We start from the raw sequence: 24,786 nt of genomic DNA, 5'->3' as shown, positions 1-24,786 counted from the left end.
CACCGGAGAAAAGGCAGGGTGGAGGGATGCAGAAGCACACATGAACCAACCGACCATGTATCATAAGGGAAGGGGTGGAACAATCAAGCAGAACCAATTATCCTTTCTGAGCAGAGCGAAGCGGACACCCACAGGAGACCAGCCACGGAACCCCAGGAAAGGCCTCGCAGAACGGGGAGGAAGGGCGGGCCGTGAAGGAATCTGCGGCTAGAATCGTCTCTACCAGATACATCGTTACCGAAGGTAAGTAACTTGTACATCTGATAGAGACTACTAGCTGCAGATTCCTTAACGTAGAATAGATACCCAAGCCATACCCAAAGGGGAGGAGGGCTGCGAGAGAACCTCCCCAGTAGGAAGAAACACATGGACCCAGCAAGGCAAAGGGAAGACCAGGAGACCCCAAGCCCATGCAAAGTGCAATGGCCACAAACCCTCGTAGGGACAGCCTCAGAGGAGCACCCAGGAGGAAAGAACGATCCCAACTCCAGGGAGAAGAGGCAGAACCTGAGGTAAAGTCTGCCACAAGAAAACACACAGCGACAGAGGACAGCCGAACAGGCATCAGTCGCAAGGAAGGAGGCAAGGCAGGAACGGCTCCACAGCCAATGAACGCAGGCAGAAGAAGAAAGGTACAGGTGCACAAAGCCCCAGCAGAACAAGAGGCAGGGGCACAAGCTAGCAAAACAAGGGCCACGGCGGTGGGCCAGCACAAGCAGGCGTGCACAGCCGACAACAAACAGCACAATGGAGCAGCGCACCCAGAACGAGCCAGGCGCAAGCCGAGGGCAGGGGCAAGGAAATGCAGAACAAGCCCCAAAGGAGGATCGTACAATAGACACACACCGACCTATGAAGAGAAATGGAACCAGGCATAAGGCAAAAAGGGGAAGACATGGAGGACGAACCAAGCCGTCAACCAGAACACAGGAAAGCCAGGAGAAACCCAGCCCCCCTGGATTACCAGACAGAGGACCAGGCCAAAACGCCAGACAGGAGGGCGGAAACGCCACAACATGACACCATAGACAGCATGTCAAACTGTCAAGCGATGAAGTGAACACCGAGAATGATGGAACCCGGAGCAGCGCAAGCCGCGCCCGGACAAGATACAAGAAACCGCACCAGCGGTATACAGTGACGCCAAGAAAGGCAGGGAACCCGAAAAAGGGGGCAACCATACCTCCCCAGCGCAAGACAGAGCTATTCAATAGCTACAAGTATCCCACATAGGGTATGATACGTCCCACTAAAACATGGAAACACCTATTCGGGAAAAACCCGCAGCAGAGGACCAGAACATAAAGGCAGGGTATGAAACGTCCCAAGAAAACATTGGAACGCCTCTTAGCGAAAAAATCCCGCAGCAGAGGACAGAACAAAAAGGACCTGCAGATAGAACCACAGACGGCTTAACAATCAGCCAATCAAAAAACACACGAAGGCCCAACCTGATGACACATATGGGTGGACCACAACCAAAGAACCACAAAATCCAAAGGGGCCGTATCAGCAGCCAACAGCACAAAGGGGTCAATTTAAGGACCCAAAGCCAAGTTACAGAGGGGGAGGAGGAGGAGGGGGAGGACGGAGCCCCGCAAGGAGCCTCTGAATGGCAGCATCCACATGGGTATTAAATGAAAGCACCCCGTCAAAGGGCAGGTCAACGAGACGCTCCCTCACATTCTCTGGGAAAACGCAGTCCCTCAGCCAAGCATGGTGACGGGGAAACAACACCAAAGGTAAGGAAAGAAAAGCAGTCTGCAGAAGAGGGCCCTGAGTAGAAGGGTGGAAAGAAAGGCAGACTGGGTCGTGCGGAGCAGGATGGTGGCGGTGGAGGAGCGACTGGGGCACCAGATCCCCCGTAGCAGGATGCCCCCAGGCCCCCAGAAGAGAATTATGGAGCGAAGCTTCGAAGGGAAGAAGCAGCTCCCGTCCACCAGAGCCCTGATGGAGAACCTCCAGCAAATGATCCGTAGGAAATGGGGTGGCAGGGTCGCCCATCTGCAAAATGCCAGCGGCCGTGGAAATGGCCCAGGCAAAGGCCGCACACGCCTCCGTAGGGCAACGTGGGGGGGAAAGCAATTCCTCCGTGGGCGATGGCTGTGAACTAAGCCAGCCATCCCTGAATCCAGCTGGAGGAAGAAAAGGCCAGCCCCGGAATGGTGGAAGATTGACGGACGTGGGGGACCTGAGGTGCCTCTGGGGAAGGCTGTGGCCGCGGGGACGGCGAGGAGCCCTCCCTGGAAGACGCCGGGGAAAAAGCGACGGCGTGGCGGCCCGTCTCAGGGGAAGAAGAGACAAACAGTTGATGAACCTCCGGAGAGAAGGGGGCATCTACAGACAAGTCGACAACCCGATGCCGGCACGGAGCAGTGGAGTCCACCACAGGCGCCAGCGTGAGGTCGAGAGGCGCCGGAGGGGACGCAGGGACGACCTCGTCCACCACTTGCACGCCAGGGGAATGGAGAGGGACCGGCTCCGGGGCGGCGAAAGAACGGCGCCGAAAAGGCACCGACTCGACCTCCGACAAAGCAGCCGCCTGCGTGGAGAGACGAGAGGGACCCGGGGACACGCCCCGGCCCCTAGCCAGCACCCGCGACGCCGCCAGGGTCGACAGCCGACAGCGCCTGAGAGGCGTCAGCTCGGCTTCTGGCAAGGCTGCCACCTGCCCAGAAGACCGAGGAGGACTCGGGGGCAAGCCACGAGTCTCGGCGTCCTCCCGCGATACCACATGGACCCCCTCGGGGATTGCGGCGGGGCAGAGGCGCCGTGGGCCGAAGAAGGGAACCCCGTAGGGCCGCACCCAGATGACACCACACCTCCAGAGCCTGAAGCCGAACCCGTCGGTGCCGTAGCCGCCGGCGACGCTGCGGAAGGCCCCACACGTGGCAAGGGATCCGCGGGCGCCCCAGGAGGAGGAGGGGCCAAGGAAGCCTGCAGAACAGCAGCATAGGCCTCCATTTGGGCCCTAGTCGCCCCGGCACCAGGAAACGGCGAGTAGGGTGGCGACGAATGAGGCCGCATGTCCCGTGGAGAACCCGCGCCCTTTGCAGAGCGGGGACTAGGCCTCGGAGACAAGCTAAGAGACTTACCAATGAGCAAGCGACGCCCGAGGGGCCTCGGTGACGGGCGATGCCGAAATCGGAAGCGGCAATTCATGGACCCCTCCGCGGGGGATGGACGCGGGGACGACACAGTCCTGGACAACCAGGCTGAGAGGAGCTTCATCCGGCGCTCCCGCCGGGACTTAGGGTTTAGATGCTGGCAAGCGTCGCAGTCCGTGGAATCATGGTGATTGCCCAAACACCACATACAAATAGGATGAGAGTCCGTCACCAACATCTGACGTGCGCAAGACTAGCACGCTTTAAAGCCTGAAGGCATTCGCACACAGTCCCCCCACGCAAAAGCATGAAAAGAAGGTTTGAAAACAGGACAGGGACACGATCCAGATCCAGATCCACGTTGCACGCGGAAAAGAAGGAAACTGATGTCAGCGCGCCTGGGTGGGGCTTATGTGACCTCGCTGACGTCACGCCCACGGACGACATAAGGGCGGAGTCATGTGGTACCGCCCCCGGCGCGCAGAGATGCTGGGGCAAAGAAAGTTTTCCGGGTCCAGTCTCACGCCTGGGGATAATTGTACGTTAAGGAATCTGCAGCTAGTAGTCTCTATCAGATCAAAAAAACAATGGATTTAGGCCCAGATCTCTGTATGAGGGGTGAATGTTTGACAACGTTCAGCATTCCGTCCATCATCTTTTTGTGTGGTTAATAAATATTGTCATGCTGATGCTCTTCTTTACTCCCTCGATCAGCTCCTGATCCATGAGGGTATTTTGTTTAAAATACTGTGTGGGGATACATTACTAAAATACAAATAGAGGCCTCAGCCACCAACTTTAACAGCTGCATGAAGGCGGTGGCATCCTGGATGAAAAACAACTATCTTCACATGAATAGGAACAAAACAGAGGATTTGATCTTTGGTAACCAACACTCTATATGAACCCATTCTTGGTGGCCAGAAATGCTTGGAGTATGTCCATGTCCTGTTGCCTCAGAAATGAATCTTGGTGTCATAGTTGACAACAACTTGTCCTTCAATATACAGGTTAACAGGAGAGTGTCATCTTGCTTCTGGGTCATAAGGACCCTTAGGAAGATATTTCTGTTCCCGTGCGGAAGCAAGCAGCGGTGGCTTTGATTTTATCTAAGATGGATTATTGCAATACCCTTTATCTGGACATAAATAGGGCCTCCATCAATAAGCTGCCACTTGTTCAGAATGCGGCAGCAAGACTTGTCTTAGATGTTCCAAAACATCATTTAATCACAGCTACCATTCAGAAACTACATTGGCTTCCAGAGGAGAAACAAATTGTTTTCAAGGCCCTATGTATTGTTTATAAGGCGCTGCATAACTCAGGACCGGAGGGAATTAGACACCTCTTCCAACACTATGTCCCCACTAGATAACTGCGTTCCGCCAATATTAATCGGTTAGTGGTCACCAGGTACAGGAGGGTGAGATGGGGAGGAAGAGCATTTGCTGTAGCAGCTTCTAAGCTGTAATACTCTCCCTATATCAATTTCTTGTCTTGAGTTACACCTTAGTTTTGAAGCCCTGGCTTTTTGCCTTGTAATTGTCTATTATTGAGGGCTCATGTTCCTGCCAGATAATCGAACCGCTTCAGCACCTGGACACCTTTGGGCATTTGTTCGCGCTATATACGTTGGTCATTCAATGGTGGGCAGAACAGACACAGACTCTCCCCTCCATCATTGCCATAATACCTTCAATGCACCTCTAGCTTAAGTTGAGACCCAATGGACCCAGTAGAGCCACACCTCTTTGCTACAATTCAGAAAACCTATGGATACAGCACATCTGGCACAGCTGATTTGATTTCTGCAGATGTCAGGAATGAGGGATACTTTGACGATGCAGCTGAGGGACAGCAGTAGCTGTGAAGGGACAGTCTGGGGAGACATTAAGGTGTTAAGACTGGCCCCCACCCTGTGGATGAACTGTGGCAGCTGGACCATACAGCACAAGCCTGTGCTGGGGTCCTGAGTGCATCTTGAGTTGTAGCCACCCAACAGGCCTCAGGTGCAACCCAACGGGCCACAGGTGCAAACCCATGCCCCTCTTGCTACTAGGTGCCCTGCTTATACTTATACTGCTCCCACAGCATGGGCCACCAAAAACTGCGAGGGAAGCCACCACTGACGAGACTAGCTCTGATAGTTCTTGCCCTGCAGCCCACAAAGTGAGAAGGGCCCTGCTGGCTGATTTGTTAGCAATGAGGTGGAGTGATGGGCTGAGGGCATGATGCAGACTCAGCCGCATGTCTGCCCTTCACTAGCTGATTTTGATGAACATTTAAAAGTTGCTCCCAGCAAGACTGGAGGTATCATGTCATTACAGGCCTGAACTGACCCACCCACGTGTGTCCCGGGGCAGATTTCCGTGTCCCCTTCTCCATCTGGATAGTCCACAGGAGGGGAAGGAGAAAGGCTGGACATTAGTCTTGGCACATAAACAGATCCACCCCTTTGAAGCTTCAGCTACATTTGAAGGAAGAAAGGCCCCCAAGGTCTGGGACCCAGAATAGAAACTCCCTCAGCAGAAGAGATGGCAGAGACAGGCAAGCTTTCCACCAGCATGAAGAGTGGGAAGGAGAGTTACTGGGATTGGCTTCAGTAGGCAGCCTCTCTTGAAGCAGCCTGGAGGAGGCCTCTTGACCTAATGTATTTGCAAGAGTGGACCAAGGTTATAATCTTTGCAGGCATAAAAGCAGAATAACTGGTCTACGGAATGAGTTCTGACCCAAAACCATTGCTATGAAGAAAGATTTGAAAGAGATGATTTGACGGTATCCTCATGTGACTAATCTATGCCATAAGAACAATTTTCTTTCTGAAAAATGCATTTGTTAAAATCTAATTTACTACTATATGTATCGCCAAGTACTTCTATTCTATGCAGCCCTACTCAATGAAGCTGTAGATTCTGATATCTGTCCAATGACGCTATCAAACCACTCCCTATTTCTTTGGTTCTATGGCTGAACACATTCTCCAGAGAGGTCTGTGGCGACTTAAGAGAGGCGATGTTGAGAGACACCTCTTAAAAAAATTAATTAGCGCTCACCCTACAGCAATACATACAGGAAAATGGCAATGGGACAGTGAGTGTAGGTACCTTTTGGGATGTCCTGAATAACATGGCTCAAGTTTTTCTCACAGCAGACTCAGAAGCTGTTGTGGTGAAGGATCGACAACTCAGGTTAGGATGTACTTAAGTGCATTTATGAGCAAGACGTTGCACACACGAAGCCACCGCTGACGTCTCCTCAGGACTCGCTCCAACTGTCACACAGTGGAACGCTCCCTACATGAGCAGAAGCAGTGGAGAAGCTTACAGCAAAGACTGAAGAACAGTGTCACTCCTTGGAGTCCTATGTACCGGAACTCGAAGCTCAGAGCTGCCAGAACCCAGCTGGCAGCCTTAGACACAGAAAAAGCAGAATATGCTCTGTTGTGCTTTAAACAAATATACTATCATGAGGGTGACAGGGAGGGAAATATCTTGACTTGTAGACTAAGAGGCAACACATCAAAAAGTAGACCACAAAGTCGACAAATGCAATTGAGAAAATGTCAGACAAGGCATCGCTGAAGCTTTTAGCTCCTACTATGGTAAGCTTTACCAAGCTGCAGAGGCATCAGATGTAGGTATACAACTTCACTGTCTCACATGTGCAGTTGCAAACAGAATACCCAACAGAAGCACTAGATCAACTCATTAGACTCATAAAAAGAAATCTCCTGCATATCCAAATTGAAGAACGGAAAAGTCACTGGCCCTGAAGATTTTCTCCTATCTTTAATAAAACCTACTGCACAATTCTGATCCCCATTCTGACCAAACTTTTAAACTCCATTTGTGAAACAAGGGAGGTGACGAACACCATGACTGAACACAAAGCTTCAGTCATTCACAAAGAAAGGACTCCACGAGTTGCAGCTCGTACTGCTCTAGCTCACTGTTGAACAGTGACGTAGAACTATTTGCAGCAATCCTGGCTACAACGCTGAAACCATACATTCCAAATTTGATCGATCCACGCCAATCAGTGTTTACCCCTAGAGACCTTGTGGGATAACACCAAAAATATTTCACAAATAAGTACAATGTGCACAGGGCATAAAGGAGCACCTTCCGGTTATCCTTGGATGTAGAGCAGGTGAGAGCATGACTTTACTGGTTTGATAGAGAGAAACAATTTTTCAAAAAATCATATTTGTATTAGGATCTGGGTTTTCTTCACTCTTGAGCAGTTTATGTCTAAAAGACAAATATATCACCTGGGGTTACCCAATTATTCGCCATTTCATTGTGGAACGGCACAAACACTGGTAGTTGTTTTGTACCTTCCATTCCCCATAGGTCAAATATGCCAACAAATTAATTCCATAAAAGTAAAAACAAAAGAAATCCAGGGGGAATACACAACACTGAAGTTTCAGAAGGAGGCTGAGTGATTCGTCAGCTGAATAAACTGAGGGGTGTACGTTAGAAAAATATAAGACAGAGACCTATACTGGGCATCACGGTCTGATTTTGCAAGACTCCATTTAGCAACACCATTATGTCAGAGTGTTCATTTTTATACCCATAAGTGAGGGTGAAAGACTATAAGATCATTGTCACAACAAAGAGAAATGTGTCTTAGCATTACTGAACTAAGGAATATTAATGCCCGATGTTAAATCAGTGCTCAGTAACCTCATAAAAGAACACCATGCACACTATTTTTCTATTGCTGGTGTGCCATAACTGGGTTTTCCTTCAAGAGGAATTTCACATACTTAAGCCACCAGCTAGAGTTTAGCGGAGATGGTTTTAGCATTGCTGCCTTAGGAAGCAAACAATGAGAGCATTAGCCCTCTGTGAAGAGCCAGAGGAGAGTGTTGTGAAGGAAGGTTATCAGCATATAGATGTTCTCTAAGTGGTTCATGAAAAATTTGTATCCGTAGGAGTCCAAGCAGACTGAATCACTAGACTGTGGCCCTTAATGAGTTACAGTTCCAAATAGTTTTCTAATGGTCATCTGTTCAGCTTTATCCAAGTAGACTGCTTCAATGCACTAAGGCCATCTCCCACACTGACTTCCCTGCAACATCTGGGTAGGCTTTGCTTTGAAAGCTAATGTGCAACGTCTTCTATAAGAATGGACTTTCTTCTTGCAAACGAAGGTCTCTTAGCCCAGGTTATATCAGAAAGCATACTTCAAATTGCAGACAAAGTTCATACAACCACACCAAAAATTCAGTGTTATCCAACTATGCAAACATTATTATTACGGAACTTATAGTGCGCACAGCTACCCCAAAGGGTTTCCCGGCGCAGGGCGAGAATAGGGGCAGAAGGAAGAAGCAGTAGCACAAGTTAGAAAAAACAGGTTTGTAGGCCCTTACGGAAAGCGAGGAGAGTTGCAGAATCTTTCAAGGCTGCTGGCAGGGAGTTCCATAAAGTCGGCTCTAAGTAAGAAAAAAGAACGACCTTTCATGCGAGCCAGTCGAGTTTTAGGTACCACAAACCTAGTCTGCAGAACGGATCTCAGAGGCAGTGGGGGATGGTAAAGAAGGACTAAATCCATTACATTTGTACTATCCATCATAGGATCTCCAGACCTACTGCCCATTAAATGGATACCGCCACCACTCCCTTTTCTTGTTTTTATGTTGCAAAACTCCCCATAAAACTGAGAAATATAATATAATCCTTATAAATCATTCCTATTTGTTTTAACTAGGCCATATGTTGAAACGGAACTAGTGAAAAACAAAAGGTGGAAAATTGAACTGCAATAAGGCAGCAGCAGGTGAAAACCAACCCGAAAAATTATTCTAAAATTGTCTGAATTCTCTCTAGAAATTAAGGTATCAATATGTCAGTCTGATGGCAGAAATAAAAGAAAAGTCCTGGTATATGCAAATATTGTGTATACTATATTTTTTAAAGTGGTGAAAAACTTCAGAAGTGATATATGAAGATTTATGCAACCACATAAGGAATCCAATATATATGAATATGTGCAAATAAAAGATGGAGAGAATGATTATGTGTGAGCCCCAGTGCCATCGAAACAAAATCTACCATATCGATATGTGACTAACTACAGCTACCTTGGAATCAATATATTTATTTCAAGAACTTGATTTTACGTTTGCTGTGTCCTTCGCTTGTCACCGATATGAAAATCTGTACAGAACTAAGGGAAAACACGTGAGGACAGAGATACGCCTCTGGGGGAATAAATACATATTTTAATATACTAAATATCACTGGCATACAAAATGCTAAGATCAGCAAAATGGAAAATATTATTGTACATTAAATAAATCTGCTTGGGATGCAATATTGTCATATTTTAGAACAAGGATATTTCTACTTTTTTACATTAATTCCATACCTGTAATGCAGCCTGATCACCTGCTTTAACATCCCTGTTTTCCTCTTCAAAAACACACCCTCTGTTAACAGCATTGGTGAAGGAATTAGTTCTTCCCCAGCTAGAGGATCGCTTGTGCCCAGAATGTTCAGAGAAGACCTTTTAAGAAAAATGTGTTGATAATAGTTGGTACAAGATTGCCATGCATAAGTAGGTGAAGTACATACTTGGCATTTCTGTAATAGCAATGCTAAGCAGATCCAAAATTATAAAGAAACTAGACATAAATGTCAATCACAATTATGGTATGAATCACTTGGTTACCGTGAACAGAAATATTTAAAGAAAAGACCAACCCATTGCATTTCTTGCCTACATTTCGGTTTCTGACTTAAGTGACAAGAAAAGGCTATAAAACAAAGCAAACAAGACCTCCATAAATAAAGACCATTTTTTAAGAACAATAAGTTACTTATTTTCGTTAACTATGTTTATGGTGGATACATAATCTTCCAGCCGATGCTTCTCCCTCTGAATTCTCTTTCCAGAGGTCCATAAAACTTATTTCCCCCAGCAATGGCTCTCCATTGCAACAGGTGCAGCCCTGTCTGCAGGTTTGCATCAATGGGGTAAATTAGGCACACTTTGACATCAGTTCCTGAAATCCTTTTCCACTCCTCATCAAGGTATGCAGAGAGGAATTAAGAGAGCCACGACCACGACAAATACAGCACACAACAAGTTTGCACACCTTGGGATCATTTTAAAAGTAGCACTAGCTCATCGGGAAGGAGGGAGAACTGAATAATCGGTGGGAAAATATGGATCCACCACAAACATGATTACCAATGGCAGGCATCTTTTTCCTGTGAAGGATTTATCTTCAAGCAGACTACTCACCTGAAGAACGAGTTCCAAAGCAGTACCTATGTGGCAGGTGGGACAGAGTAGTGTTGGATAACCAAGGGAATTATGCAAAACAGCTTCAGCAAAGTACTCATCATTACGTGCATAAAATGTGAGACAGAATTCCTTTGCAAAAGTACGCGAAGATGACCACATAGCTGCCCGGCAAATGTTTGCAACTGGGACACCTCTTGAAAGAGCTGTGGAAGCCGCCATAGCACTAGTGGAATGAGTACACATGCTTTACAAGTATATTACTTAGCCAAGGCATAGCAGATTTGGATACAGAGGGTGATCCAACACGATCACCACCTTGCACTTCTCTCATCCATTGAAGACCACAAAGAGCTGATTATCCACTCTCTCTTGTCAAATGCAGTCAATGTAGTTGTAGGATATTGCACACTTCAGGTCCAGTCTAGGCATTTGTTTCTCCTCTTTGATTGACTGCAGAGGAGGGACAAAAGTTGGAAGAAAGAAAGACCAGGCTATATTAAGGGGCGAAATCACCGCTCCCGCTGACGGGTCGGGTGGCACTCACGAAAATGGTGATTCTCCCACGATTTCTATATTATTTCACAAACCTGCCTTTATATATCCCTCCACCCCTCTTTCACACATTTGAATGGATCATCAGAGACTGTATCTGGGGTGGCTCCTGGCATAGGGTAGCTATTAAGAGGCTCTACCTGCCTACGAATCAGGGAGGTCTAGTAGCACCAAACATGGAACAATACTACCTGGCGGCGCAGCTGCAATGGGAAGCTAGGTGGTTGGCCTATTGCCAACTGTACATTACAGCAACCACAAACCCGCCCTGACCCCTAAGCTGCTCTGACCAAGTTGTTTCGCAGGTGCGCAGAAGAAACCACCGGAGCCGTTGCTACTCAACGTGAAATTCAGATGTTATCGCTGGGGCCTGTATATCACCAGAAATGTGAGACCATACGCACCTGCCTTACCACTAGAGGGCGCACCCAGGGTGTGCACCATAACTAGGCAGCCGAATTACGCAGTTGGTGGGAAGCAGGGATTCGAGATATCGGCGATTTCTACAGGTTGGGTGCCCTAATAACCTATGCTACACTAGTTGAAGAAGACGGGTTACACCCAGGCCAGTTCCTGCTGCACCTCTCACTCTTGACCACCCTAGCCACTACATGGGGGGGATGTGACCAGCGAGCCCCCAACACATCTTACAATACAGTACCTGCACATGATGGGGCGCGGCAGACACCTAATTTGGTGGTTTGCCACTTCCCTCAGGCAACATACAGCAATCACGCTGACACCATTGCGGCTCCACTGGGAAGGGGACCTGAACTGCACACTTACAGATCCTGAATGGGCCTTGGTATTAGAGAGTCCTACGCATATCCCCAGGAATATGCGCTTCCGTCAGATAAAATTCTAGAGTTCAAAATAGTTTATTGAGCTTTCATAATAAACAAGAGACAATAGAGAAAATATTACCATAAAAATACCTAATTACAATATAAAGATAATGGAACAGTAATTAAATTACAATAGGCAAAAACATTCAGTATAATAATCCTAGAAAAACAAAAGGGAAGGAGAGGAAGTATATGTAAATATATTATTATTAATGGTTAAATAGAGCTACTATAAAGTGAAGAATGAACAATTAAAATAACTATAAATGACTAGAAACAAATGTGTATTTAAGAAGATAAATACTTATCAACAGGTTTCCAAAATAAATGATAAAAATTAGAATTATGTATAATACCATTCAACGATAGCTGAGCACCTCTTCTGGTAAAAATAACCCATGACCAACAACTATGAACAGATAATAAAGAAACGTCTTTCCAACAAGTTGTAATGGATTTTAAAGCTGCTGATACTAAAATATTAAAAAGTTTACCTTCTAAGTCATCTACTCTTTAAGAAAGAACAGATTTGCAGATTAACAGTTTGAATGAAACATCATCATGAATATTAAGTATCTTTTTTATAATAACCCAAATTGCAGTCCAAAATTTAAAAGCAAAAGGACAATCAAAGCATATGTTGTAATGAACCAGTATGCAAATTACAATTCCAACAAATTGAAGACGGAAGAAGTTTAGCTTGAAATAAACGTAATGGGAGTCCATAAACAATTATATAAAATATATGAATTTGTTTGATAGAGCGAAACGGGTAACCAACCAGAAATATTAAGCCAAATAACTTTCCATGTATCAATAGATAAAGAGGATGCGAGTTCATTATTCCAGAATGTTGAGATCACATGGATGTTGGTTCCTTGAGAGATGGACATTTTTTTATATAATATAGAAACACCATGGGATAATGTGGAAACAGTTGAATATAAATTGATAAATCTGAATTAACATTAGAAGGAATATTATGAGGAAATGAATCTAAAATAGAATTACATAAATATTCATATTTGAGAAAAACAGAGGAAGGTAAAAGACATTTTGTTTGTAAGGGTTCAAATGATATAAAAGCATTATTGCAATAAACATCTTTAAGGTAAAAAATACCAGCTTTAATCCATGAATGCCAAAATCTAACATTTCTATTCAATTTTATGCCTGGGTTATACCATAGTGACATGTCTTCGGAAGTTGATTAGGGTGAGTGAAAGATTTAATCTAAATCATTTAAAATTAATTTAGTAGACTTTAAAATAACGGATTTATGAAAATGAAAAAATTGCGATTTATTAGACATAGTTAGCAAAGTTGGTAATGGGAAAGGTTCAATTAACATTTATTCAATAAGAAACTAGGTAGGGTGACTACTCAAAAAAGAGTGACAGAACCAAAGAGAACTTTGTTTTAAAATAAAAGCTTTGTGATAATGAAGAAAGTCTGGTAAACCAAAACCCCCATTACATTTAGGCATTTTTTATTTTTTATAGCTAATACGAGATGACTTGTTGTTCCAAAGAAATTTAGAGAGGAGTTTATCTACATCTTTATAAAACTTTAAAGGAAATGGAGTAGGAATCATGGCAAGGGAATAAATGTTAGTCATTTTTATAGAATTCATTCTACCCCACCACGAAAGGTGAAGTGAGGACCATTTGGATATTTTATCTTTAATATAATTTACGATGGAGTCACAGTTTAACGATATTGTTGTTTTCAGGGATGAAGAAAACAAAATACCAAGGTATTTAAAATTATCTTTTTGCCAAATGATTTTATTCATGGGTAACGTCAGGTGTACAATAAATATTTAAAGGAAAACATTCTGTTTTATTAGTATTTAACTTGTATCCAGAAACTGTGGAATATAACGAAATAATTTCTAATAAAGAAGGGAGTGAGGATAAAGGATTGCTAATAAATAACAGTACATCATCAGCATATGCTAAAGTTTTAATAGTAACTTCCTTGATATTGATTCCAATAATTTTATCACATTTTCTTATAGAAACAAGTAAGGGTTCAATACCAAGAAGAAAAAAAAAGCAGGGGGAGGGGACAACCTTGTCTTGTACCTCTGAAAAGAGAAAACTGGTTTGAAATTTGGCCATTAATAAATAGATGAGCAGTAGGAGTAGAATATAGAGCACAAATCATACGAATAAACATGTCTCCAAAATTAAATGATAACAAAAGTACGGAATAAAAACGGACAGTGAATTTTATCAAAAGCTTTTTCAGCATCTAAAGCGAGAACTCCTGAAGGTAGGGATAGAGTGGAACTTTGTTCTATCCCATGTAGTAAAGCTCTTGTATTATTGGCAGAATATCTATTCTTCATAAAACCAGATTGATCTGGATGAATAATAGAATCTAGCACAGAAGTTAATCTAGTAGCAAGTATTTTGGCATACAGTTTACAATCTTGATTTATTAAAGAGATAGGACGGTAATTTGAGACAAGCGTAGGGTCTTTGTTAGGTTTGGGTAATACAATAATTAACATCTCAGTAAAAGAACCCGTAGTAGTTCCCATATAACCAAAAAAGGTACAAAGTTGAAATAAATGAGAAATAAGCTGTAGCTGAAATTCTTTATAAAATTTGCCGGGAACATCATAGGGTCCTGAGGATTTATTTTTTCTTAAGAGATTTTATGGCAGATAAAATTTCATCATGAGTTCTAGGCGAATAGAGTTCAGTTTTAACTGACTGGGAAATTTTGGGCAAGCCACATTTAGTCAAAAAGGAGTCAATTAAAAAGGAATTGTCAAAGTTAGGTTTGTTATATAAATTAGTATAAAAATCTAGAGATTCATTAACAATATCTTTTTGGGATAAAGCAATTTTACCATTAGCACCATGAATTGAATTTATTTGTGCCTTATCTTTTTTAATGCGTAAATAATTGGCTAAAAGTCTTCCTGATCTATTAGCATTAAAACCAAATTTTGCTTTAGAATTGGAAAGTTGAATACCAGCTCTTCTGCTAAGGATTGAACTAAATTCATACACAAGTTTTTGAAATTTGAATCTATATTGAGGATCATTAGACGTAATAAAAAGTGTCATATTTTGCGAATGGTTTATCCACATTTTTAATATTTGCTATTTTTTTTATTTTCATGTGCAATAATAGAAATAGAAGCACCTCTAATATAAGCTTTAAAAGCGTCCCATCTATTCACCATAGAAGTAGAACCTTCTGGGTTAAGAAGAAAATAATCATGAATGGCATTTAAGAGTTTGGGTTTATTTTGTTAATTAGGAAGAATGCTAGTATTCATTCTCCATCTAGATTGCATTGTAAAATTTCAATCCAATTTCAAAATAGAAGAAATTAAGGCATGATCCGAAATATCAATATTACCAATGACAGGAGTGACCACAGAGTTAATTAGTTGTCTAGAAATTAATAGATAATCGAGCCTAGAGTGAGAATTATGCGGGTTAGAAAAAAAATGTAAACATGTTTTCTGTAGGAAAGTGTAATCGCCATATATCAACCAATTTTGTAGTCTGAAAGAATGATTTAAAAGCAAAAAAAGCTTTAGGAGGTCGAAATTAAGTAAGAGATAATCTATCTAATAAAGGATCAGAAATATTGTTAAAATCTCCTCCAACTATAAGAGGAACATTACCCAACTTGAGGACTTCGTTGTTAGAGTAGACCAAAAAATAGGGTTATCTGCAATTGGATCATAAACATTTAATAAAAACAAACTAATCATGAATATTAATTTTAGCTATAACATATCTTTCATCCGTATCTGAAAATTTACTCAAAATTTGGCAATGTAATCTGTTTGCAAAAAGGATAGCAACTCCATTTATTTTACCATTTGCAGGAGAAGAAAAATACTATCAACCCACTTTTTTTTTCATGTAATCTAAGATGTTGTCCCCAATATGTGTTTCCTTTAAAAAAACAAATATCTGCTTTACAACTACCTAAATAATCTAAATTCTTTGTACGCTTAACAGGATGACGTAACCCCATGACATTTAAAGAAACTATCTTAATATTATGAACATTAGCCATGATAGAAATTAATGTAAGAAGATTTAGAAGAGGAGAAAAAAAGTAAAGAAAGAATGTGAAAAATAGTAGCTCCAGAACAGGGGAAAATGAGAGAGTAAGTAAAAGAGAAAACAAACAAAACATGAAAAAACGACAAACATTAAACATTAATAACAGGAATGAAACGCACACACGCTTTACAAGCATGACCGAAAACCGTTGGAGCCCCGTGTGGAAATAAACCTTAAATTAGTCAGAAATATACGTAAAAGTAATATTTAAGTAGCAGAGTCATGAGTATCCATTGAATGCTGCGAATGTTGGTCCAGGAACAATCTTAAATCTTCAGGTCGATGGAAGGCCTTAGAGAAGTTATCTTTCCAAATGCGCATTGTTGATGGGTCAAACAGACCATATTTAAAACCAAGACTTCTAAGCTGAGGACGAAAAGTAGTAAATTCCTTATGAATTGAAACACTTTCTTTAGCAAAGTCTTGGTGGATACATTTTTTATTTCCATTGACCATCAAGGAAGGAATTATTCACGCTGCTTTTCTTATCAGGACCAAATGATGGGGGCGAATAACTTTAAAAATCATTTGTCGAGGTTTTGTGTGACGAGGATTACGATGGGATGGAATCCTATGTGCTTTATCAATTTCAAATTTTTCAGGAAATTTGATGTTTAGAAGGCCAGGAATCAGATTCTCTAAATATAATCTACAATTGGAACCTTCAACATACTCTGGTAAGTTGAAAATGCGTAAATTGTATTGTCTGTTGCAATTTTCCATGTCCAGAAGAAGGGCTGGCATAGGAGAATTTTTTCCAGGATAAATGAGGCAACCCCCTAAGAAACAAAGCAATTTAAAGGTCAGGGAAAAGGGGGAAAAGTACAACAAAAGATAAATCGTATCCCTCTTGACCTATATTTCTTTTCATCAGGCTATATTAAGCTCTTTTTTTGGGGCACACAGAAAAAATACTCTCTTGTACACATCACTGTTATTTCTTTCTTTCATATTTTATTTCTTTTTCATCATCATTTTTTTTAAATATAAAAAATTCATTCATTTCTTTTTTTGGACCTGTATTGTTATATACAAAACCATTCAGAATATCACCAATTTTACATATATAGTTATTTTTAAGAAGAGAAAAAACTGTACAAAACATATGCTTAGTGTGTATCAGTTAGAAACAACCTAAGGATATTAACAATGGGTTAAAATATCCAAAAATCACAAACCCCTATACTTTTCCACACCTCTTCTCATTCCACATACATATCACTTTCACACTCTACATACATACTGCCCGCCCCAGAACCAGACTACAAGCACAGTGGAAACCACTGGGGTGAGGAACTCAACCCTCAGATATTGTGCTGAAAACTGGGGCGTATCACTCAAACTGGTCGACGCGCGTTTCGATGGCTTGTTTCATTTTATATGCCATCTTCTTCAGGACCTGTTACTCTCGAACTTTGTAACGGGTATGTTGAGGGGAAAGACCGGTTATCCTATGCTGTAAAAATATCAGAGGGTAGGTACTTCTAATTCATTTATCGGTGTGTGTTTATTCACTTGTCCAATATTATTCTATTATTTTGCCATAGTATCCTACGATTTTTAGTAAGAATTCACTTGTTGTAGGGCAAAACTTCACTTCAATGTAGTTCTTACATCTAAAATGCCACAATCCTTGGCATCGCTCAAGCTTTTGCCATGTTGATGTCTTTAACCTTCTTTTTTCTCTCTTCTAGTAATCATACTATATGGGGATTGCTGTAGCAATTTTCAATGTTTTCCTCCTTTATTGACCCTTCAATTTTGCGGCAAAATCATACGTCCAGCATAGTGCATGAGACTATGCTGGACGTATGATTTTGCCGCAAAATTGAAGGGTCAATAAAGGAGGAAAATATTGAAAATTGCTACAGCAATCCCCATATATTATGATTACTAGAAGAGAGAAAAAAGAAGGCTAAAGACATCAACATGGCAAAAGCTTGAGCGATGCCAAGGATTGTGGCATTTTAGATGTAAGAACTACATTGAAGTGAAGTTTTGCTCTACAATAAGTGAATTCTTACTAAAAATCGTAGGATACTATGGCAAAATAATAGAATAATATTGGACAAGTGAATAAACACAGCGATAAATGAATTAGAAGTACCCTCTGATATTTTTACAGCATAAGATAACCGGTCTTTCCCCTCAACATACCCGTTACAAAGTTCGAAAGTAACACTTCCTGAACAAGATGGCATATAAAATGAAACAAGCCATCAAAACGCGCGTCGACCAGTTTGAGTGATACGCCCCAGTTTTCAGCACAATATCTGAGGGTTGAGTTCCTCACCCCAGTGGTTTCCTCTGTGCTTGTAGTCTGGTTCTGGGACAGGCAGTATGTATGTAGAGTGTGAAAGTGATATGTGTGTGGAATGAGAAGAGGTGTGGAAAAGTATAGGGGTTTGTGATTTTTGGATATTTTAACCCATTGTTAATTTCCTTAGGTTGTTTCTAACTGATACACACTAAGCATATGTTTTGTACAGTTTTTTCTCTTCTAAAAAATAACTATATATGTAAAATTGGTGATATTCTGAATGGTTTTGTATATAACAATACAGGTCCAAAAAAAGAAATGAATGAATTTTTTATATTTAAAAAAAATGATGATGAAAAAGATATAAAATATGAAAGAAAGAAATAACAGTGATGTGTACAAGAGAGTATTTTTTCTGTGTGCCCCAAAAAAGAGCTTAATATAGCCTGATGAAAAGAAATATAGGTCGAGAGGGATACGATTTATCTTTTATAGGAGAAATTTTTGCCACAAGTGGAGTAAAAGCATCAATTTTAACTCTATTGTCTTGTATATTAATTGAATTATCAGAAATTTTCATTGACATACTAGCCATGTCTTTGCGCAAATTTTTAATCTCTGATGAAATTGTATCCGTGTGGGTACGAAGTGCCTGAATTTCGTCAAGAATTAATGACAGGGAAGGCTCACTTGACTCTACCACTTTAGATTTAACTGGAGGAGGAGAGCCCTGTTGCTACCTTTTATTATAAGGTTTTTTTTTTTTTTTTGTGCGAAAACCTTTATTGCACATAAAAACTCAATACAAACATGGGCCTACAACCACCAGGGCCGGCCGCTAATATATACATGTTCAACAACATCAAGGCAGTAATAGGCCCCCTGGGGCTCAGCCGAATTAACAAATTACTGTGTGCACCGCAGAGGGTATCAGGATACATAAATTTTAGAAATACAAACAAAGAAAGAAAAATAAAATAACACCAAAAAGCAAGACGGAAACCATTGAAATATTATAAGGTGTTTGAGCATTTTTACTTTCCATTTTCCTACTTGAGGAATTAAAATTGTATAGAGATACAAAAATAAGGATAATGCAATTATTTCTGACAAAAAAAGCTTGAAAAAATGCCTGGTGCAGCAGCTAAAACAGACTGTGGGAGTGGTTAGGCCAAAGCCAGGCCCTCTCTTGAATAATCACTCCGCCCCCCTGACAGACAAGCTGGGCAGTACCTCAGAGCAGAGCTGGGAGCTGGAACCAGAAGGAGGAAAACACCACTTCCACCAAACAGAAAGTCCAGAAAATCACCTCACTGGAGCAGGTAAGCGTTTCCTAACCCAGCGACCTCCTTTAGACAAGAATTCTGACTAGAATATCGCAATAAATAGTCAAAAAACGGGCGAAACGTACCAGAGCTCACCGGGAGGCGGCCCTCTTGGGTCGTGTGCTCGTGCATCCCCAAGATACAATTCTATATCACACAGATTACATACCTCACCCCGGCTAAACTTAATATATATTTTGGTCGCGATGACGCTACCTGCCCCTGCTGCCACTTCACAAACGCAGACCTGTTACACATGCTATGGGAATGGCCTAGCCTGCTGGAATGCTGGACGGTGGCAGCAGACGCCCTTTCTCAATGCACAGAGTGTACCCTCCCCTTTGAGTCGGAGACTTCTATCCTACACCTTTACCGTAGAAGCAAGAAACATAAGGTGACATCCCTCTTCTTAGACCTAGGACTTGCAGTAGCTAAGAGACTGATAATCAGAAGGTGGAAGGTCTCTGCACCCCCTCACATACTGGCGTGGAGGTGCTCCATGCTGATATGGGCTAAAGCAGAAAGCGTTACAAGCTACAAGCTGGGATGCGATAAAGATCGGACTGCAAAACATGTACAGTGCTGAGATAGCCACGCAGCCCCCAGCTGACAGCTACTCCCCAGACCACGCACTAGGGGAGGAAAGCGAGTTCAGACGACGATGTATTTGAGGGTTCAAAGCTAGCACACATGATCGCGCACCGCTCGCTGCGAGTCCTAGGGCATACGCAAGGCTCTACTTACAATAGTGAACAATGGAGACACACTGATATGGGGGACCAGGAAGAGCTCTAGTTTTACACACAACTACCTGTTATGTTTAATGTTGTCCCATTTACCCAACACCTGCCTCCTCTTTTAACAGAACATTACAGTCAGTAATTATTTGGTCAATACACATGGTGTACACAGGCACCAAGTGTCTGCAGAAGGTTTTACGGCTCAATATGCACAGCGTATATATATGTAGTGGAAGCAAATGCTGGCTAGAAGCACACACATGTCCCGATTACATCTGAACTAATGCTCGTTGTCAACTAAGATACCAGCCCATTGGCCAACATAAAATGTGTTGAATACCGTGTATGTCTGTATAGTTAACTAAAAATTCAATAAAACCAATTCAAACTAAAATGAAGGGAAGAAATCACCTTGGAAAAGAATGGGCAGGAGAAGTTGAACAGGAAGGCACATAAAAGGAGAGAGCGCTGCTAGGTAGCCTCTAACCCCAGCCACCACCAGACCTTGCTGTTCAAGTAGTTGGACAGCCGAGACGTAAAAGGATCAATGCCTTCCACTGCTCATATGTGTTCCAGATGCCTGAATAAATTGATTTGGTGGCAGGCTTCTGGGCCAACAAGATAACGTCTGTGACCTCGTTAGGAAAGCAAAAGGATTTTAGGTGGCACAAATTTCCACATGTGCAACAGCAGCATCTGGGGATTAGGGTAGAGGGCCCGACCATCCTGCCAAATGAGCAGGTCTGCTTTCTGCGGGAGGGGAAGAGGTGGAAAAATGCAGAAACGCCAAGAGTTTGGTGTAAGAAAGCCTCCTAGCCCAGTCTGGAGTAATCAGAATCTGTCAAGCCGCATCCTTCTGTAATATCAGCAGTACTCTGGATGTGAGCAGGATCAGTGAAAACATACACGAGCGCAGAGACTAACTGACCTATAAAGCAATTTTTGATACACAAATGGAAACCCCAATCTCAAGAAGATCACATCCGACACTTCAGGATGTAGCTAACACTCATGATCCAATAGTAAAAGTCAATTGAGAGCATACATCCTCACAATGAGAAAGCCTGCCCACTGAGCTGCCCTAGGAAGAAACCTTGTTGGTGCACCCACTTCTACAAGGAAATCGCTTACCAAACATAGGGTCCACTATGAATTGCACCCTAAGATTGAAGGAAAGAAGGCAGTCAGGGCAAGACAGACTGCCTGCAGGTAGAGCATATTTATGTGCAAGCACTGCTTCGACACAGACCAGAGGCCCATGCAGTTCTGTTGCCTAGTTAAGCAGCCCAGTGCAGCAAAGAGGAAGAGGTTCGGTGACCACAGTAGCCTGAGCCTCCTTGGGGCTGAAATGGTGATCCCACTCAGGAGGTTTGAGCTACCCATTTACCTGTGCAGACCTTGGTGCAATAAGTGGAAGACCTGTACCTGAGACAAAGGGCTCCCTTGATGTTGCAACCACGGTCTCCTCACACACTACTTGAGGGCCCTCATCTACCATCTGACTGAGGCACCAACATGAGGCCATGAGACCTGCAGGACCAGGATCCAAGTTTGAGAGAGACACATTAGAATCATTGTCCAAATATCGAAGCTCTCATGATGAGGAGGGAAGGTCTTCACTAGGATACTGTTAAGCATTGTTCCAATAAAGGCCTCGGCGTGGAAGTAATGTGTGAATTTTCAATGCTGATTGTAAAGCTTAGGTAGAGAAGAGTCCTCATGTTCGGGATATGTTCCTGAACCAGCATCTGGGACTCCATCTACACCAGTCAGTCATCCAAGTACAGAAATACTTCTGACATCTGCAGCAAATCTGTCACAATGGGCAGTACCTTTGTAAAAACGCATGACGCCATCATTAGCCTGAATGGTAGGACTACAAAATGATAATGTTAAAACCTCATCCTAAACCTCAAGTAGCTCCAGTGGATAGGAATATGAAAACAGGCATCTGGTCGTCCAGGGACTCCAACTAATCTCCAGAGCTCAAGGTCAACAGGATGTGACTCAGGGATAGCATTTTAAACTTTTCTTGTGAATGAAGAAGGTGGAGGCCAGGAATATGCCTCAGGCCAGGAAGCAAAGGAGATAAAATCATGTGCTCCTCTCTTCTGAAGGCACAACTTCAATGGCTTTTTCCAGTAAGGCAAGGACTTTTGCCTCCAAGATCGAGGTGTGAGCCGGAGACATGCTCAAAAGGAGAGTTGGGTGTGATCTGGCAGGACATGAACTATAGATAGGGAATGACAGACTTGGCCCCTCAGCTGGATGACTTGGTGCTTCTGGATCATTTTGAAGTGTTGATATAAAGATTTGGAGGCCCGCACCGGATGATGGTGGAGGGTGGCGGTGAGGAAGAGTCAGAGTTTTAGAGGCAGCAGAGCCTGAAGAGGATGGTGGGGAGACAGTATGCTATTGCTCATGTTTTGAGATCCACCCCTGTCTCCAGAGGAAGGATATATCTGCTAAGGTGTCTGAACAGGCTTAGATGCTTACCCACAGAACTTACAAATTGTTGACGGAACTGCCATGCAGAGGAGGTCAGGCCCAGAGTCCCGGTCACTGACTTGTAATTCTTGAAGCATTCCAAGGAAGAATCCGTTTTCTCTACAAGTAGTCATTCTCCATCAAAGGGTATATCCATAAGCATGCGTGGACATCCAAGCATAGTCCAACATTTAAGAGTGTCTCTGTAGTGAGACAGCTGTGCCCACAAACTGGGCATCAGGATCCACAGTCAAGCCACATTTCAATAGATATAACGGTGCATCCAGTCATTCACTTATGAGGTATGAGAATGGCTTCTTTATGTTCTCTGGCAGGTTGATAACAAGACTTTTGCCAGTTATCATATCACAAGGACATACCAGCCAAAAAGAAAGGTAGATTTCACGCACAAACTCAAGCTATAGTGAGCAATATCTTTCTGATCCAAAGCCTCAAGTTTTAGACTCTGTCCAGAGAGGACATAGGCAAGGCATTTCAGTTCTGCTGAGAGCAAGACATCTGGACCACCAGAATCTCCACTGATCTTTGTGAGGAAAACAAGTGTGGGTCACTCGAAGGACCTCCATGGTGCCTGACTATCAGACGATGGAGTGCTGAGCCCGAAAAGGGTTTGTCCCACTCAACCGTTATATGCTTTAATTCATGTGAAAAGGAAGCAAAGGCTCTTCGGAAACTATGGAGGGTTGCCAAAACTTGGTCAGAATATTCCACTGTACTTCCACAGAAGGTAAAGCCCCTTCCAAGTCCTCCACTTTCGGAACAGGTGTTGTGGAAGACAAAACCTTCTTCGAGGTAGGGCCAGAGGAGTAGGAAATGTTGCTTTCTGGTGAAGTATCTAGGAATATGGCTTTAGACCATTGGCTTTCTGGATATCCAAATAATAGCTGGTATCAGTATTAAAACGAGGCAGGAGTACATCAGTTTCTGACTCATCCTACTTGTCTATTGTCATTGTTCTCCAAAGACAAGGCGAACAGGTGAACCTTTGGTACCAAAGGAAAGGCTCACTGTAACGTTTTCCCTTGCCACAGCGATGACACTTTCTCCTGCGTGGCTAGTGGCATAAGGTTGCAGGGTCACCCAGAAAATATCCAGCACAGCTATCCAGGAAGAGGCACTGGGGTCAGCCGAAGGCCTGGGGAATTTCATCCATAGCTTTTTAGGAGCCAGGAGATCTTACAACATTGAGAAAGAGTCTGGTATTAGCGATAGCACCATGATACCAATAGTCCTTGCAGTGGTATCTCTTCCTTGAGCAAGAAAAGGATTTCCCCTCCCTATGCTGCTTCTGGTGTTCTTTTGTGGGAAGATCACCTGCACTTTACATGGGCAACACCATTATCAGACCTGGAGGCTGATTTTGTATACTGAAAAAACGATTCATGCCAGAAAGTGGTGCATTATACAACTAAAAGAAAAGCATTGGCGCAGGGCTGTCACTGGAACAAGGCACTTCAAATATGATTATTTATTAGGGGCCATAGACTGTCATGAGGCAATTGACATACTGGAGGGGATGAAACAAATTTACCTTGAACTTCAGAAGGATCATGCTGGATACACGACAAAGAAGCAAACTATATTGACAAAACCAAGCAGTCTTTTTACAGCAGAAAAGGTGTTTACCAACCTACACTAATACATAACACAATTACACTATGAGCTACAGCAGTACAGGCTTCCCTAAAACAATGAAGTTGCAGCAGCAGTGCAAGACATAGGTGTATACACACAGATACAGCATGTGAAGCATCGGTGTATGCTTTCCTCATACAGGGAATATTCACATCACAGTCAACAGCAACGCATACTCTCACAAACAGAACAGACAGAATGTGCAGCAGCAGTATATGAATTTGTAGTAACCAAGCTGAGGCACTGGATTGTAAGCTGGTTATTTATTTGGCTACATAAGACACAGAGCTCAGTGGACCAGCTCTGCCTACAGACTCCACAGACAACAAGTGCAGAGGGTTGCTAGGACACGAGCATTCCATAACCAAATACATTATAGGACATGCTTAAAGAAACATCACATTACATAATAAGGAGATACATCACAACAGTGTCCATCACAAAGAGA

General features: G+C 42.8%; 1 protein-coding gene across 7 annotated transcripts in view; it reads right to left on the bottom strand.

The window, feature by feature from the left end:
• Positions 1 to 24,786, bottom strand: part of RALGAPA2 (Ral GTPase activating protein catalytic subunit alpha 2) — a 1,855,355-nt gene that overhangs the window by 1,240,007 nt on the left and 590,562 nt on the right. For all 7 annotated transcript variants that reach the window (XM_085612413.1, XM_085612412.1, XM_085612410.1 and 4 more), the window contains exon 12: positions 9,489 to 9,626. In XM_085612413.1, the coding sequence (XP_085468539.1) occupies positions 9,489 to 9,626 (138 nt within the window). The remainder of the gene's footprint in view (positions 1 to 9,488; positions 9,627 to 24,786) is intronic.

The sequence above is a fragment of the Triturus cristatus genome, chromosome 6, assembly GCF_964204655.1.
Source record: "Triturus cristatus chromosome 6, aTriCri1.1, whole genome shotgun sequence".
Classification (NCBI taxonomy): Eukaryota; Metazoa; Chordata; class Amphibia; order Caudata; family Salamandridae; genus Triturus; species Triturus cristatus.
Note: the sequence above shows the minus strand (reverse complement) of the source record. Positions and strands in the feature narration are given on the sequence as shown.